Genomic DNA, 17,103 nt, shown 5'->3' on the forward strand with positions numbered 1-17,103 from the left:
CTTACCTTTGATCATTTCAGGTGGTTCTATCCTTGGTCTTGGGTTGTTTTCACATATAAAAGAATTGATTAGTACTAATTCAAATACGCAAAGGGAATCTTTTCTAGATCTCCAGATTTCTTCTATTATGCATCTCTGTTATTTGGTCACTAGTTACTTTGGTTGCCATGAATTTTTAGCCTCCTATGTTCAGCTAAAGGAGTCTAGCAAGTTTCACCTGGGTTCCCCCTCTCTGTGTCATAACACAGAAACTAGAAATACCTTGAGACAGTAAGCTGAGGCAGGTATAAGTTACCTACTTCTTTTGTTTCTTACCACGTCTTAAAAACTGTTGTCAGTCTGTTTTTTTTGTTTTAGATGCAGATATTATGCACTCTGTATTGGCCACAGACATCTGTCTATAACAACTCTGGTTATTTTTCTGTTTCTGTGCCATAGTCAAGCATATCAAAAGGCTAAAGGATATTTTACAAGATGAAATACAAGAAAATTACTTGATAAGTAACAAGAATTCTCAGAACAAAATTGTCCTTATAGGGGTACATTAATTGCTAAATGAAATTGAAGTCCTTGTTTAATAACATAATTGTTTATAATTTAGAACATAGGTGATCCTTGGTTTTTCTTCTGTGTGGCTTAGCTTTTTTTTTTTTTTTTTTTTTTTGAGACAGGGTTTCTCTGTATAGCTTTGGCTGTCCTGGATCTCGCTCCAGGCTGGCCTCGAACTCACAGAGATCTGCCTGCCTCTGCCTCCTGAGTCCTGGGATCAAAGGTGTGTGCCACCACCACCTGGCTGACCTAGCTTTTTAAACTTTGAATGGCTATAACAATAATCTATAACTTGAAAAAGGATCTCCACCTTAAGGTACAAATAAAAAGAGGTGTATAAAATAATATTCAGTGTTGTGTTGAGTTTGTCTTTGAATGGTCTTGATCATTTTCCTAGTTTGCCAGATGAGATTCTTGCTAAATTGCCCATAAATGTGAACTGATGTTTACTGAGTTGTAGTTCAGTCATGCTGTCATATGTTTACTTGATTTTAAGTCTTTCCCATGTACAATTCCCACAGACATCACAGCGATTTTCTTCAGTTGATGAGCAAGCAAAGCTCCATAAGGCTATGTCTCAAGGGGAGATTACAAAATTGGCAGTAAGACAGAAGTCTTCCGATTTGGACATAAGGTATGATGTGTATAAAGAAATAATAGGAGTGTGGTGATATTGTGTTTCCCTGTATATTGTGCATTCTAATAAACTTATCTAGGGTCAGAGAACAGAACAGCCACTAGATACTGAGGCCAGAAAATGGTGGCACACACACCTTTAATCCTAGCATTCCAAAAGCAGAGATCCCTGTGGATCTCTGTGAGTTCAAAGCCACACTGGAAATAGCCAGGCATGTTGACACACGCCCTTAATCCCAGGAAGTGATGGCAGGAAGCAGAAAGGTATATAAGGCATGAGGAGCAGGAACTAGATCCTGGTTAAACTTTTTTTAGGCTTCCAGCAGCAGTTTAGCTGACATCCATTTGGATGAGGACACCGAGGCTTCCAGTTTGAGGAAACAGGATCAGGTGAGAAGTTGGCGAGGTGAGGTTAGAAGTGGCTGGTTCTATTTCTCTGATCTTTCAGCGTTCACCCCAATATCTGGCTCCTGGGTTTGTTTTATTAATAAAACCTTTTAAGATTTCTGCTACAATAGGAGTAATTAATTTTGATGATTTTATTTAATGATATATATACTGAGTTTTTAAATTGAAGCAATTTGCTTTTTAAGAAAAAGTATTATACAGTCTAGGTCTTTTGTTTCTCTTTGTACACTAAGCCATGAATTCCTAGGACATAGGCTCCCTCAACTAACCTTTCTGTTAGTTCTCATACAGTGTGCTTCTCTTGGTAGAGCAGATGGTGCTTCAGTTGGCTTCCTTTTTTTTTTTTTTTTTTTTTTTTTCCCCTGATCATTTCCCCTCACCTGTTTCAGGAAGCTTTCTCCTAAAGGGTTTAATAGGCTCAATCCTCATATCAGCTCTCTTTGCAAGAATCTGGTCCTTATCTTACTTGTTTACAGTGATGTCCATGGCATGCTGGGTGATATATACTCTTCCTGGTTTACCATGGCAACTTTGTGAGGCATTCCCTTTTGAACAGTGCTTATTCCTTTTATTTCTACATTATTACCCTTTATAGATTCACATGTATGTGACCAAAAGAACACCTCCATGTTTCCTTAAAGGCCTAAAGAACACATAGCAGATGCTGTTCCTCTTTCCCTCTGTGTTTGTCATTTGGCAAGGTACTGGAAGATGGCTGCTTTGGCCCAAAGGCTTTTGTTTTAATTTTTAAGAAATACTCGAGTAACAGTATTGCTAGGTATATAATAGTTCATATATATACATATATGCATACACACACACACACACACACACATACACGGAGCTTTATCCTATGTGAATAGCAGTATGATTTTGGGGAAATTTCTTTCTTTCTTTTTTTTTAATAATTTATTTAATGTACATTCCCCCAGAACTGGAGTTACAGACAGTTGTTAGCTGCCATGTGGGTGCTGGGAATTGAACCCGGGTCCTCTGGAAGTGCAGTCAGTGCTCTTAACTGATGAGCCATCTCTCCAGCCCCTGGGGGACATTTCTTAATCATTATATGACTTACAATAATATATTATAAAAGGCGAGAGATTAGATAGGATGAGAGTGATCTCTTACAGCTTTTAACTTGTAATATGTTCTACAGTAAGTGTTTAGGGAAATACTTTGAAAAAATAATTTTGTTCTCACGAGTGCTTGTGGGGAGCTAAGGTGAAGCTGCAGCAAGTCTGCTGTGGAAGAATGAGGACCTGAATTAAAATACATACCCCGCAAAGAAAGTCTGGGCTGAAGAGATGGCTTAGCAGTTACGAGCACTTACTGCTTTTGCAAAGGACCTGTCTTCAGTTCCCAGTACCCACAAGGTGGCTCACAGTTGTTTTGCTTCAGTTCCAGAGAATCCAGTGCCCTCTTCTCACCTCCAAGGACACTAGACATTCTGGTAGTGCACATACATAAATGGCAGGCTTTTAAAACACTCATACACAATATATATGGGATGATCATGGTCACAGTGGTAACCTGGCCCTGTGGAGGGATCAGAGACCAAAGCATCACTGGGACTTGATAGTCTCTAGCTTAGGCTCCAAATTCAAGGAATAAGACAGAAAGTGGTAGAGCTGGATACCTGATATCCTCCTTTGGCCTCTGGTACACATAGGGATGTCATCAGCATGCACAGTTGTGTGCATACACCCAAACACACACACACACACACACACACACACACACACACACATACACACACACACACACACACACACAAAGAGAGTTCATGGGATTTTTATTTTTAAATGAATATCTTTTAAAATACTATATAAGCATTTGAGCCCTGACTGAAGATGTCAAGGTATGTTTTTTTTTAATCTTTATTTTTTAATTATAGACAACTTTTTATATAGACTGTAGAAGGATTTACAAGGGACTTAAATCCAGAAAAAAGAAGATACAATAGGCTAAAGGACATATAATTAGAGGTAGTTAAATATATAAATTTAATTTTCATTTTATTTGCCCCAATAACCAAACCCACAAATGATAAAAACAAAACAGACAAAATCAAACACATAAATGTCTTAATAGTTGATAAAAAGCTGAATACTAACCAAGTAGGTAAACCTGAGAAAGACACATGTAGACCAACTAACCCTCTCTATTCTTAGCAGAAAATAATAAACTTATTTTCTGGAAAAGATAAAATAGAAGATCTCTAGATTTAAGTTTACCTAATATATATTTCCTGGAACTCACTCTATAGACCAGCCTGGCCTTGAATTCAGAGATCTGCTTGCCTCTTTCTCCTGAGTGCTGGGATTAAAGGTGTATGTCACCACCAACCGACAAGTTTGCCCAATATTTTTAAGTTGTGGGCCATGTATTGGGTTTATTTTTTTCGATGTGTGTGTGTGTGTGTGTGTGTGTGTGTGTGTGTGTGTGTGTGTGTGTGTGTGTGTGTAGATGTGAATGTATATGTATGAATGTACAGGATTATGTGTTTGAATGCAGGTGTATGTATGTGGAGGCCAGAGATCAACCTCATTCAGATGCAGGCCACTGTGTTTTTGTGATAGGTTTCTTACTGAGATCTTGGGCTTGCTGGTTTGGCTAGGCTGACTGGCCAGCAGCTAGCCTCAGGAATCAACCTATCTCCACCTCCCTAGTCGTAGAGCTTATAAGCCTGCCCTATCATACCCATGAGTTCTGGGGATTGAACCAGGTTCTCATGCTTGTGCAACAAGTACTTTATTAACCTATCCCCTATGTTTTTTTTAAATGAATTTTACACATTAAATGCTTAAATTCCTCAGCTTTTTTCCCTTGCTCAGTTGTAGCATTTCTCATACTCTTTGAGCAGATGGTTCACAGAATCTTTGGGACTTTGTTCATCTCTTGAGGAAAGATCAGCTCTCCTTGCAAAATTGACCAGCCAGATAACCTATAAGGAAGACAGGAGTTTAGGAGCTCTGCTAGAGCACACTAGAGCTTCCAAGCAACACTTTAAACTTAACACTTAATCATAATCAGATATTAGTGATCACCATACATTTGAGAGAACACTATATGGAAGGAGCCAGAACTAACCAGTAAAAATGTAACATGAAGGAAGGTAGAAAATTTCAAAACCAATAAATACAATTAATAATGAAACAACTACATAATAAATATAACTGAAACTAAAGTATATTAAAGAGAAACATTCATAATAAAAATAATTTTGGAAAATTTAAAATGATGATAATGGGGTTATGGGCAACAGCTTATTAGATACAGTGCTTGCTGAGTAAGCCTGAGGACCTGAGTTCAGATACCAGCACCCACATCAAAATCTTGGTATACCAGTGGTAGGGGAAGAGGCAGGTAATCCCTTGAGCTTACTGCCCAGCCAGGTTAGTCAGATTGGAAAACTTCAAGTTCAGTGAGATACTTCATTTCAGGAAGCTGGAGAATGACTGAGAACACTTGGCACCACACACATGCATACACCAATACCGGTAAGAGTAATGAGAAGGAAGACAGGTGAATATATCTCAGACAGTTGTACAAAAAGAAAAATAGATGGCTGAGATAAAGAAATTTTAGAACCAGTTTAAAAGATCAGTTACCCGATATGAAGGAAAACATGTAGAGGAGCAAACTATTACTAAAATAATTCGGGTTGGATGTGGTGACACATACTTGTAATCACAACATTCAGGAGGTGGAGGAAAAGGATTTAAAGTTGGAGGTCTCCCTGGACAACACAGTAAGACTGCCTCACAAAAGGAAAAAAAAAAGTCACTGGGGCCAAATTTCATAGAACTGAAGCCCTACCAAGGACCCAACAGCATAATGGACAAAATTAGAGCTGTACTTAAAAACTTCATTATAAAACGAACAAAAGGTATTTCCATTGTAACAGTGTAAGTAGATTTTAAAATGACATCCATCCATTTGGGTGTGGTGGTGTATACCTGGTGTACAGAGAGAATTCCAGGGCAGCCAGAGCTACACAGAAACCCTGTCTTGAAAAGCTGCACGCTTTTAATAAACAACTCAATATAAATATTATCATTAAAACTTTCATAATGTGCTAGTGAGTGGAAAGACTTAAAACTTGATTGAAATCATAATTTCAGTGAGTAAAAATTAAATGCTTATGGACAAAGATTAGAAAGAAATTGCTAACAATATAAAGGAACTTTTTTAGAGTGGTTAGTAGTTATTTGTGTTTTCTTTGTTATTAGCTACATGTGAGATTTAGCAATGAAAAGATGGCAGTTTGGCTTCAAGAAGCTAAAGCTGAAATCCTAGTTCTACTGGTTTGAGACTGTTTTATTTTATCAAATGACTGAAATTGTCAGGGCTTTGTATTTTATATTCAAGATGAGTTGGGAGTGTGGCTCAGCAGTAGAGTGTTACCTAGCATGTGTCTAACCAAGAGTTTGATACCTTGTTACACACACACCCCCTCCCCCCACTCCTCCCACTCTCCACCCCAACCCCGCCCAATACATATCAAAGTTAAAATAGATTACTGCATATGAAAGTATATAAAGCTTAAAAGGATACACAAAAATTACTGGAACATCTGATTTCCATTTTACCCTTTTTTTTGTTTTGTTTTAAAAACAGACCCCAGAGAGCAAAGATGAGATTCTGGGCGAAAGGGAAACAAGGAGAGAAGAAGATTACTAGAGTAAAACCTGCTCCCCAGTCAGAGGTCTCCTCACTCTCTGCTGGCTCAGATGTGACATCTGCTAATCCATTTTCAGATGGTAAAAATGGACAAAGGGTGGAGCGTCATAATTTCTGTTACTCATTCTGAAAGTGTTCTATGCCTTTCCTCTTCATAATGACAGTCCTGTTGGAATGATATTTTAATGAGATATAGGACTAGTGTTGGTAAATGCTTCCTTAATAAAGCAAGGCATACTCTACTTGTATAAGAAGTTTCAATAATATGTGGTATAGAGCAGTAAAGGACAACAACTTCAATGATGATGAATCTTGGACTAGCCTTTGTTTTCTTTTTCATTTCTAAGATACTTTGCAAAATGAAGTAATTACTTAGTAAGTTATAATGAAGTCAGTTTATAGCTATATCTATCTACATATATATATTTAGCATTATATATATATATATATATATATATATGTATTATATATGTATGTTTATTTTGGTTTCGTGTCCCAATTGAGATTGAATTTTTCCAGTTCCTGCCTGAAGTGGCATTTATTTTATAGGGAGTTACTTTTTGTTTCATTATCAAGATTAGCTTTTAGATGGAATTAGGATAAGCCACTGTTGAGAGTAAGGAGCATACATGTTGGGGAGAGGTTCACATATGAAATGAGAAGAGGCCAACAGTCTCCTCAGGCTACTGATAGGGCTTTGCAAGTCTAATCTAGTTCTGGTTTTAAATTGTAATGGGCTGCATAGAATTTTATTCCCTAGTATAAACAAATACAAAAATGTGGTGCTTCTCTCTGTAATATATGAAAATTTAGACAGTTATAAGGAGTATATATAAGAAAACACTAAATACTTAAGATACTAGAGCAAAAGCAAGCCAGGTAAGCTACTTGATTCCCTAACAAGTTGTTAACTATCAACAAACAGTATTGCTGATGTGTTCATGGATGTAGACTACAATAAAAATGTAATTATCAAATTCTCCTTGTTGGGTGGTTAGACGTAGATATAACTGGATGCTCCTTCAAACAAGTATAGCAAAGTGATAACTGGATGAACAGTATTTTAATATGCTAGTTTGTTGCATATTCTTCTTGCTCATCTTTGGAACTAAGTTTTTTAACACTAAGGATGAAGATTTTCAGTATTTTTTTTAAACTAAGTATATCTTTTTACTTAACCTATTTTGAATTGTAGAATTAACTCAGTATCACCCAACACCTCCTTTGAGCCCAGAACTGCCTGGGAGTTGCCGAAAAGAGTTCAAAGAGAATAAGGAGCCTTCTCCAAAGGCAAAGCGCAAGAGAGGTGTGAAAATCAGCAGTGTGGCTTTGGATTCTGTGCATTGGCAAAACGACTCTGTCCAAATCATAGCAAGTGCCAGTGATTTAAAAAGTATGGATGAATTTCTTCTGAAAAAGGTACACTTTGCTTGCTGAGTTAGTTAGCCTGCGCAGATTTGACTTAAGAATGCTTGTTTATAAAGGATATGCTGTTGTAAAAAGATGGGTTAAAACTTCTTCAATAACTCAGGCATTGATAGTTCAGATAATAGAAAATGCACAGACAGGATTTAAAGTTTTAGTCTCCACTGTGATTTCATAATTGTCACATGTGAAGGTGAAGCTTGTTGCACATTTGTAGTTGTTCTGTTAACAGAACTGTAGAACCAGCATGTTAGAAGGGACCTTAGATGTGATCTCGTGTACTGTCCTTTTCTTAAGCTCTGTGATGGCCAGTGGTTTGTACTTTTAGAATAGTTATTGTTTAAGCGACATTTCAACTGTTGTATATGTATATTTTTGATAATTTAATTGTTAATTTTTCTGTGGTTGTTCCCTAGATGAACGACCTAGATAATGAAGACAGCAAGAAAGATACATTAGTGGATGTTGTATTTAAAAAAGCCCTGAAAGAATTTCGGCAGAATATCTTCAGCTCTTACTCATCTGCATTGGCGGTAAGCTAAGACCATGTTAGGAGATATTCATAGTTCAGCATAGCTTGGAATTTTAATCAGCTATAAAGTCAGACTCAAAGGAGCAATTCTTAGGACTTAATTATTTTGTTACTTCAACTGTTAGGACTTGCTTAGTTATTATATTAGTTCAACCGTTAGGTCTTTTACTCAATCTTAGGTTTATCCTGCCTACATTTTATACTATAGTGGGTTTTTATGAATACTACAAAACCTCTTGAGCTGGCTCATTATAAACTCTGGCTCATTATAAACTATGTCAAGATCTTAACCTATGTTCCCCAGTACAAGTTGAATCAGTCTTCAAAGAATGTCTTCATAAAACTTAACAATTTTTTTTTTCTCATTAGATGGATGATGGGAAAAGCATACGATATAAAGACCTGTATGCACTGTTTGAACAGATTCTGGAAAAGACCATGAGACTTGAGCAACGTGATTGGAATGAATCTCCAGTGAGAGTTTGGGTTAACACATTCAAGGTGTTTTTAGATGAATACATGAATGAATTCAAGACTCTGGATAGCACAGCCTCAAAGGTAAATGAATTACAGTTTGATTTCCCTTAAATTATGGGTTCTTTGTAAAGAATCTTTTTAGGAAACATTTTTTAATAAGTGTATATTATTTGTGTAAAATGATAGGTTTCATTATGCTTTTCCTACATCTGTGCAATGTATTTTGATTATGCTGTTCACGGTGGCACATTCCAGTAGTCAAATACTGAAGAGTATGAGGCAGGAGAGTCATAGTTCAACAGCAGACTGGACTATGAATAACTGCAAAACAATGTATTTCAACAAACTATCACAAGAAGATAACAATCTATCATTACTTTAGATCCTCCAAGCTCAGTTGTAAGTTTGCCATATATTTTTTTCTGAACTTGTTTGATTGAACATATCCTTCACAATTATAATAGTGTGCCCTCAATATTATACTTTCATCTTTAATGGAGATTAATATATGAATTGACTTCTGAAGAATATGGTTAAAGGTGGAATGAATTATGTGTATCGCTTAGCTTTTACCTAAGAACCTACAAACCAGATCTCTCTTGAAACTGTTTTTAGGAAAAAATGTGTTTTTTGGGAAATCTAAACATCAATAATATTAACCTTTACTTTTTCGGTCCTGTTAGGAGCTGGGAAATTGTACTGTTTGATATTTTAATTAAATTTTGCTTTAAAGCTTTCAAATACTTTGTAAGCTTTGTTACAAAAGAGAAGATAGTTGGGTAGGAGTCAGGAATGTAGCTCAGTTGCTAAAGTGCTTGCCAAGTATTCATAAAGCCCAGATCTGAGCTCCAGTACCATATAAAACAAGGTGTAGAGGTACACATCTCTAATTCCAGCACTCTGGGAATAGAAGCAGAAGGATCATCAGTTCATGGTCACCGTTAGTTACACAGTGAGTTTGAAGCCAGCCTGGAAGAGACCATATACTTTTTGAGGGTGATGACACATGCTTGTAATCCCATCACTCTGGAGACTTAAGACAGGAGGATGGAGTGGTCAAAGACAGCCTGTCTTATATAGAGAGATTCTAATTTAAAATCTAAACAGAAAAGTAAGTATGAGTGTGTGTGTTTTAAATAAAGAGATAGCTGTCTAATCAAGGTTATCAGTGTATTTCTTTATAAAATGTAAATTATTTGTTCAGGAATATCATTAGTCTGTTAATTGTGCTTTGTTTTATTTTCACTCATTTTAGCTTATGAATTAAAATTTAAGTCATTTTAAGTAATCTAGATATAAACAGGTTCTAGAAATCCTTGTGTTGTGGATATTGGGCTTGTATGTTATACAGAAGATTCTTACTAGATTTATATGCTGTTTTGCAAGTTGATGGCTGTTAAAGCATAGGTTTAAGCACTTCTGTTCTGTGGTCATCAGGAGAGGTCATCTGTCTACAGAGCTTTCCCATGTGGCCCCTTTTATGTTTATGTCCATAGTAAATGGCAAAACCTTTATAGCTAACCATTTGACTAGTGATTAAAATGTCTAATAGTGTGGCATTTAGATAGAACTGCTATTTAAAAAGAGATCAGTCTCTAAAGAGTTATTCCATTCTTCTGATTTTGTTAGCACTTAAATATTTTCTCCTGTTTGGTTTAGCTTTCTACAATTGCTCTTGAAGGATAAAGAACTGTTTATTATTTGTAGAAGCTATTCAAAAATTTACAAAGAAGAGAGTATGTTAGTCTTTTGTAATCCCAATTTATGCTCCCCTCCCCCCCACCAGGTGCCTAAAACAGAAAGAAAGAAAAGGAGGAAAAAAGAAACTGATTTGGTAAGTTACACTCTTGGTATATTATAAAAAATAATACTTTCTGGCTCAGTAGCTTGAAGCAGATCTTATATTCCTGTGGATAGATTTAGTAATAGGTTTACCAGATCCATAGGGTGTACTCACGTGCCTTTTAAAAAGCTAGAATGACAATGGACCTGAAATCCCAAGAACACCTACTTTCAGTAGTGGTTTCCTAAAATGGAAGAAAGTTTGGAATATTTCCTTGAAATGGTGTAAATAACTTTTCCAACTTGTTTACTATTTCTATAGTTCAGCTGTTTTTGAACACCTCATGGAAGTGGAATTGTACAGTTCCTGGTTTTTGCATATGATATTCTTAGGATTCATCCATATTGTTTTATCAGTAGTCAGCTACATTGAGTATTTGGTAGAATTGCTTTGTAGACATACCACTTTGTGGGGGGTTGTGCTGAAGACAATTGGCATGCTAGGCAATTATTCTGCCACTGAGTATAGCCCTAACCCTTTCCTTCACATTTTATTCACCAGTTGATAGACATTTGGGTTGGTTTATGAATGTATGCTATGATTTCTATAATCTTGAAGATATAATTTTGGGTCATAATATTCTAGTTAAAATTTTCAGAATCTGCTAACCTGTTTTCCAAGTAGGAAATGCCACCTACAGTACTGAGAGAGTTCTAATCTCAACACTGTGAGCACCCTATGTTACTGTGTATTTCTTTTTTTATTGCAGCCATTCTTTTTGGGTATGTAGTGGTATTGTGATTTTAATTTACATTGATGTTAAACATCTTTTCACATGTCTGCTAGTCATTTGTATTTCATTGTTGGATTATTTATTCAGTATTTTTAAGTTGGTTTGCCTTATTGGGTTATAACCTTAATATATTAGAATGGTGCTAAGAAAGTTAGCAAGAATGTAAAGGAATGAAACTATATCCTCACCTCTCAATCTGCACAAAAATCAACTCCAAATGAATCAAAGACATTAGCATTAGTCCTGAAACTGCTAGAGAAATAAGTTGAGACAATACTTCAAGATGGTGAGCATGTGGACAGAGGAATTAAGATTAACAATTGACAGATAGGATCTGTGTAGCAAGAAAAACAACCCAGTCAAAAAAAAAAAATGTGTTGAAGCACTGAACATAGAGTTCTCAAAAGAAAAAATACAAATGAGCAATAACTATTTCTAAAAGCATCAACATCCTTAGCCATCAGGAAAGATGTAAACTGGTTACACTGGTTACAATCAGCAATCAGCAGGAAAACAAATATATATATATATATATATATATATATATATATATATATATAGAGAGAGAGAGAGAGAGAGAGAGAGAGAGAGAGAGAAAGCTACCGCTTTATAGCTAATTTAAGAAACAGTCTTCCAATAAAGTAAAATTGAAGAGCAGATAGACACACTGCTCAATTCCACCAAACCTTTGAAACCAGCATTACCCTGACACTAAAACCAGATAATGATACACCATAAAGGAAACTGTAGGTCAGTGTTCTTGATGAACGCAGACACAAAAACTCTCAATAAAACATTTGCAAATAGAATTCAAGAACTTAGAAGACTGGGTGGTTTGAAAGAAAATGGCCCCCAAAGGGAGTGGCACTATTAGGAGGTGTGGCCTTGTTGGAATAGGTGTGGTCTTGTTGGAACAAGTGTGTCAGTGTAGAGACAGCCTTTGAGGTCCCATATATGCTCAAGCCATGTCCAGTGAGACAGATCACTTCCTGTTGCCTGTGAGTCAAGGTGTAGAACTTTCAGCTACTTCTCCCACACCATATCTGCCTGTGTGCTGCCTCACTTCCCACCATAATGTAATGGACTAAACCTTTGAACTGTAAGTGAGCCACCCCAATTAAGTTTTTTCTTTGTAAGAGTTGCCATGGTCATGGTGTTTCGTCACAGCAATAGAAACCCTAATTAAGACAAAAATTATGCATGTACCATGACCAAGTTTCTTTCATTCCAGGGATACAAGGATGGTTTGACATATGCAAATCAATAAATGTAATAAAGTTCATAAATACATTTAAGGATCCAGATTACATGATTATATCAATAGGTACAGAAAAGGTCTTGGCCAAAGTTCAACATCCCTTCGTGATAAAAGCCACGAAGAAACTGGAAATAGAAGATACATCAACATAATAAATGGAATATATGATAAATCCAGAGCCAACATCATATTAAGTAGAGAAAAACCTGGAAGCATTTCCTCTAAAATCAGGAACAGAACAATCATGCCTATTCTCTACTCTTATTCCATGTAGTATTCAAAATCGTAGCCAGAGCGCAGTAAGACAAGGGAACAAAAATAAAAGGAATACAAATAAAAACAGAAGTCAGTTTATCCCAATTTACAAATAACATGGTTCTATACTCACAAAACCCTAATGACTCTACCAAAAGCCTATTACATGTGATAAACACTTTATGCAATGTGACAGGATAAAAATTAGCATAAGCTGGGTGGTGGTGGTGGTGGTGGTGGTGGTGGTGGTGGTGGTGGTGGTGGTGGTGGTGGTGGTGGTGGTGGTGCACACCTTTAATCTCAGCACTCAGGAGGCAAAGGCATGCAGATCTCTGTGAGTTTGAGGCCAGCCTGGTCTACAAAGAGAGTTCTGGGACAGGCTCCGAAACTACACAGAGAAACCCTGTCTCGGGGGAACAAAAAAAAAAAAAAAAAAAAAAAGCAAAAAAAATTAACATAATTATTACCGCTAATGAACTTGCTGAGAAAAAAAAAATCCCAGTCATAATAGCTTAAAAGAACAACAAACTCCCTTCCCCCCAAAAAAAGACCTTATTAAGAAGAGAGATACCAGAACAGGGAAAAAGATCTCCATGTTCATGGCTTGACAGAGTTAATATTTAAGACTTACCAAAAGCCATCTACAGATTCAGTGTAGTTTCTAAAATTTGGTTGGAAGCACAAAATATCCTGAAAGCCAGAGCAGTCCTAAGAAGAGAGAACAATGCTGGAGGTCTCACAATACTTGTACTCAAACTACACTACAGAGCCATAATAACCAAAACAACATGGTTCCAATACAAAAATAGGTATGTTAGGTCAATGGAGTAGAATAGCTGACCCATAAACAAACACATAGATACTTAATATTTGATAAAGGCATCAAAAAACATAAAATGGGCCGGGCAGTGGTGGCTCATGCCTTTAATCCCAGCACTTGGGAGGCAGAGGCAGGCGGATCTCTGAGTTCCAGGCCAGCCTGGTCTACAAAGCGAGTTCCAGGAAAGGTGCAAAGCTACACAGAGAAACCCTGTCTAGAAAAAACAAAAAACAAAGCAAAACAAAAAAAAACATAAAATGGAAAAAAATATAGCCTCTTAACAAATGGTACTTAGAAAACTGAATGTCAACATCGATATGTCACCTTGTATAGAAATCAATTAAAAATGGATCAAAGACCTTAATATAAAATCTGAAAGTCTGAAGCTGCTAGAAGAAATCATTGGCAAAAAACTTCCAAGATTACAAGTGTAGGCAAGGACATTCTGACAAGGACTTACAACATAGGAAAAATTACCAAGAATTGACAAATGGAGGTGCACAAAATTAAAAAGCTACTTCACAACAAAAGAAAACATAACAAGTGAAGAGACAAAGGTGTGTGTGGGGGGGTATCTACCAACTATACGTCTGACAGAATCTGTAAATTACTTGAAAAATTAAAAACCGCCTGGCGGTAGTGACGCATGTCTTTAATCCCAGCACTCAGGAGAGAGAGGCAGGCAGATCTTCGTGAGTTTGTGGCCAGCCTGGTCTACAGAATGAGATCCAGGACAGGCACCAAAGCTACACAGAGAAACCCTGTCTCAAAAAAAAAAAGAATGAATGAATGAATAAAAAATACCAAAATAAGACATATTCAACTGAATTGAAAATTTTCTCAAGAAAAAAAAAACCAAAAGGCTAATACATGAAAAATGTTCAACACCCTCAGCTATCATGGAAATACAGATTAAAACTGCTTTGAGATTCTACTCCACCCTGTCAGAATCACTGTCATTAGTGAGGATATGAGGGAAGAGGAGGAATACTTGTATGCTACCAGTGAAAATATAAACTGGTATAGCCACAATGAAAATCAGTATGGTAGTTCCTCAAAATAATTACCATATAATCTACCTGTGCCTCTTTGAGGTATGTACTTCAAAGATTCTCAGCTAGCATACCACAGAGTTACTTGCCCAGCCATGATTATTGTAGCACTATTCAAAATATTTAAGATATAAAACCAGTTAGATATTCATCAACAGATTAATGGATAAAGAAAATGCTGCATATATACATTGGAATTTTAAATGGTTGTAAAGAATGGAATTGTGACATTTGTAGTAATATGTATGGAACTGTCACAGTAAGTGAAATAAGCAAGTCTAAAACAAATGTCACGTTTTATATCATGTAGCTTATAGATTTAAATTTTATGTATGTTCAATATATACATACAACATGAAAGTAGAAAGTGAAATGTGAGAGTGAAATCTAAAGTGGGAGAGGAATAAAAGAGGGTAATGTTTATGTCATGAAAGCAGAACAGGGAACTATTTCAGGGAAGGAAACCCACAATAACAGTAAGAGAGCAAACAAGAACAAATTTGCCAGTGAGTCAGTGACCTTTAATCCCAGCAGTTGGGAGACAGAGATAGGTGGATCTCTGTGAATTCAAGGTCAGCCTGGTCTACATAGGCCAACCAGAGCTACATAGTGAGGCCATCTCAAACAAACAAACAAGAAAGGTAAATATGTATTGATAATGTCACAATGAAACCATTTTCTTTTTATAGTAACCAAAAAGTTGATTAGGAAGAAAAACATAAAAATGATTATTTATGTTAATACTTAATGTGCTTATATTTTCAGTTTTAATTTCTAAATAGCAATAGGTATAATTCATGAAAACAAAAGCCTTTTGAGGTCATGATTGATTTTCAATAATGTAAAACATTTCTGAAATGGACATTTTAGAAATACTGCTTTCAATTTAACATGTGCCTCAGAGTCTCATAATATAGCCATCACATGCTTGTTTTTTATAATATCTACATATCTAAGGGACAAACTATATTTTATTTTCATTATTTCCTGGAGGATCATAATTCTCTACCTGGAGTAAATACCCAGTGAAGTCTTAACAAGAGGTTGGAGGATTTTTCATTTGCCAACAGGAAAACATTTACTTCATTGGCTGTAGTATAAATAGTGAAATCTCTTCCTTCAGGTGGAAGAGCACAATGGCCACATCTTTAAGGCCACCCAGTATAGCATCCCTACATACTGTGAATACTGTTCTTCCTTGATATGGATAATGGACAGAGCCTCTGTTTGCAAATGTAAGTATTAGACATCTTGGAGGGAAAACTAGTACCATATACATGTCAAGTTCTGCAGCCACTTGGAGTAATAGTCAAGCCCTCTTGGATTATAACTGCAGTACTTCTTAGTGCCTGAGCAGCTGAACTTTGGAAAACATTTTGCTAATTAGCTCTTTGTGAGTTTAACACTATGGTTAATACCCTCTTTTATGTTTGTTTGTTTGTTTGTTGTTTGGTTGGTTGGTTGGTTTTTATTTTGTTTTTTCAAGACAGGGTTTCTCTGTGTAGCTTTGCACCTTTCCTGGAACTCGCTTTGTAGACCAGGCTGGCCTCGAACTCATAGAGATCCGCCTGCCTCTGCCTCTCGAGTGCTGGGATTAAAGGCGTGCGCCACCGCTACCACCTGGCTTGGTTAATACCGTCTTTTTTTTTTTTGGTTTTTTGAGACAGGGTTTCTCTGTATAGCTTTGCGCCTTTCCTGGAGCTCACTTGGTAGCCCAGGCTGGCCTCGTCTTTAATGCAATCTTTCAAATGAATTGAAGTTTTATGTCACCCTGGAACTTGCTCTGGGAAGGCTGTCATGACTGCCTAAAATGTCTTCAAGGAACCCTTCCTACGATTCCAGTGCAAATTGACCATCTTCTTTTTCTTCTCTCTCTCTTTTTTTCTTTTTCTCCCCCCCCCCCCCCCAGACAGGGTTTCTCTGTGTTTCCTTAGCTATCCTGGAACTCATTTTTTAAGTCAAGCTGGCCTTCAACTCAGACATCTGCCTGCCTCTGTCTCCGAATGCTGGCATTAAAAGCATGTGCCACCATTGCCCAGTTACCATTTTCTTTTTAATGTTGCTAAACTCTTTAACAATTAAATTCTTTTTGTCCATACCTATGTGTCCTTTTCCTGACAAAACTGAACATTTTTTATTCTACTTTCCAGTTATCAATATAAACTTGGCTAAATGTAGCCAGCAATAACCAGACTACAGCCTGAATGCTATGTTCTCGTGAAATTTCCTCCATCAAAGTAATTAATCCTTTAATTCTGCCTCACACAAATTTTCAGAACCTGGATCAACATAGATAATACAAATGGCCTCTAGTCCAGTTCTCCATAGGGTTGTTGTTCGATCCTGGAACATACGAGCCTGGCCTTCACCGTCATCATTTTTATTAGCAGTCTGGTTTTCCAGCTTCCTTCCAAAATAGCTCATCATGTTCT

The 17,103-nt window shown here is 36.6% G+C and overlaps 1 protein-coding gene, 1 long non-coding RNA gene and 1 pseudogene across 32 annotated transcripts in view; 1 reads left to right on the plus strand and 2 right to left on the minus strand.

The window, feature by feature from the left end:
• The window catches only part of LOC107402239 (ribosomal protein uL24-like pseudogene), a 56,513-nt pseudogene extending 56,498 nt beyond the window's left edge, over window positions 1-15 (minus strand). Inside the window, exon 1 of the transcript XR_006074148.2 lies at window positions 6-15. The product of XR_006074148.2 is annotated as a ribosomal protein uL24-like pseudogene (transcript). The remainder of the gene's footprint in view (window positions 1-5) is intronic.
• The window catches only part of Myo9a (myosin IXA), a 245,921-nt gene that overhangs the window by 199,203 nt on the left and 29,615 nt on the right, over window positions 1-17,103 (plus strand). For all 30 annotated transcript variants that reach the window (XM_076575367.1, XM_076575372.1, XM_076575375.1 and 27 more), the window contains 7 exons: window positions 1,071-1,183; window positions 6,214-6,356; window positions 7,472-7,695; window positions 8,118-8,234; window positions 8,603-8,791; window positions 10,497-10,544; window positions 15,795-15,906. In XM_076575367.1, coding sequence (XP_076431482.1) covers window positions 1,071-1,183; window positions 6,214-6,356; window positions 7,472-7,695; window positions 8,118-8,234; window positions 8,603-8,791; window positions 10,497-10,544; window positions 15,795-15,906 — 946 coding nt within the window. The remainder of the gene's footprint in view (window positions 1-1,070; window positions 1,184-6,213; window positions 6,357-7,471; window positions 7,696-8,117; window positions 8,235-8,602; window positions 8,792-10,496; window positions 10,545-15,794; window positions 15,907-17,103) is intronic.
• LOC121830865 (uncharacterized) overlaps window positions 13,039-17,103 on the minus strand; it is a 45,641-nt gene continuing 41,576 nt past the window's right edge. Inside the window, exon 3 of the long non-coding RNA XR_006074149.2 lies at window positions 13,039-13,507. This is a non-coding gene — a long non-coding RNA (uncharacterized LOC121830865). The remainder of the gene's footprint in view (window positions 13,508-17,103) is intronic.

Source organism: Peromyscus maniculatus, chromosome 7 (genome assembly GCF_049852395.1).
Source record: "Peromyscus maniculatus bairdii isolate BWxNUB_F1_BW_parent chromosome 7, HU_Pman_BW_mat_3.1, whole genome shotgun sequence".
NCBI lineage: Eukaryota > Metazoa > Chordata > Mammalia > Rodentia > Cricetidae > Peromyscus > Peromyscus maniculatus.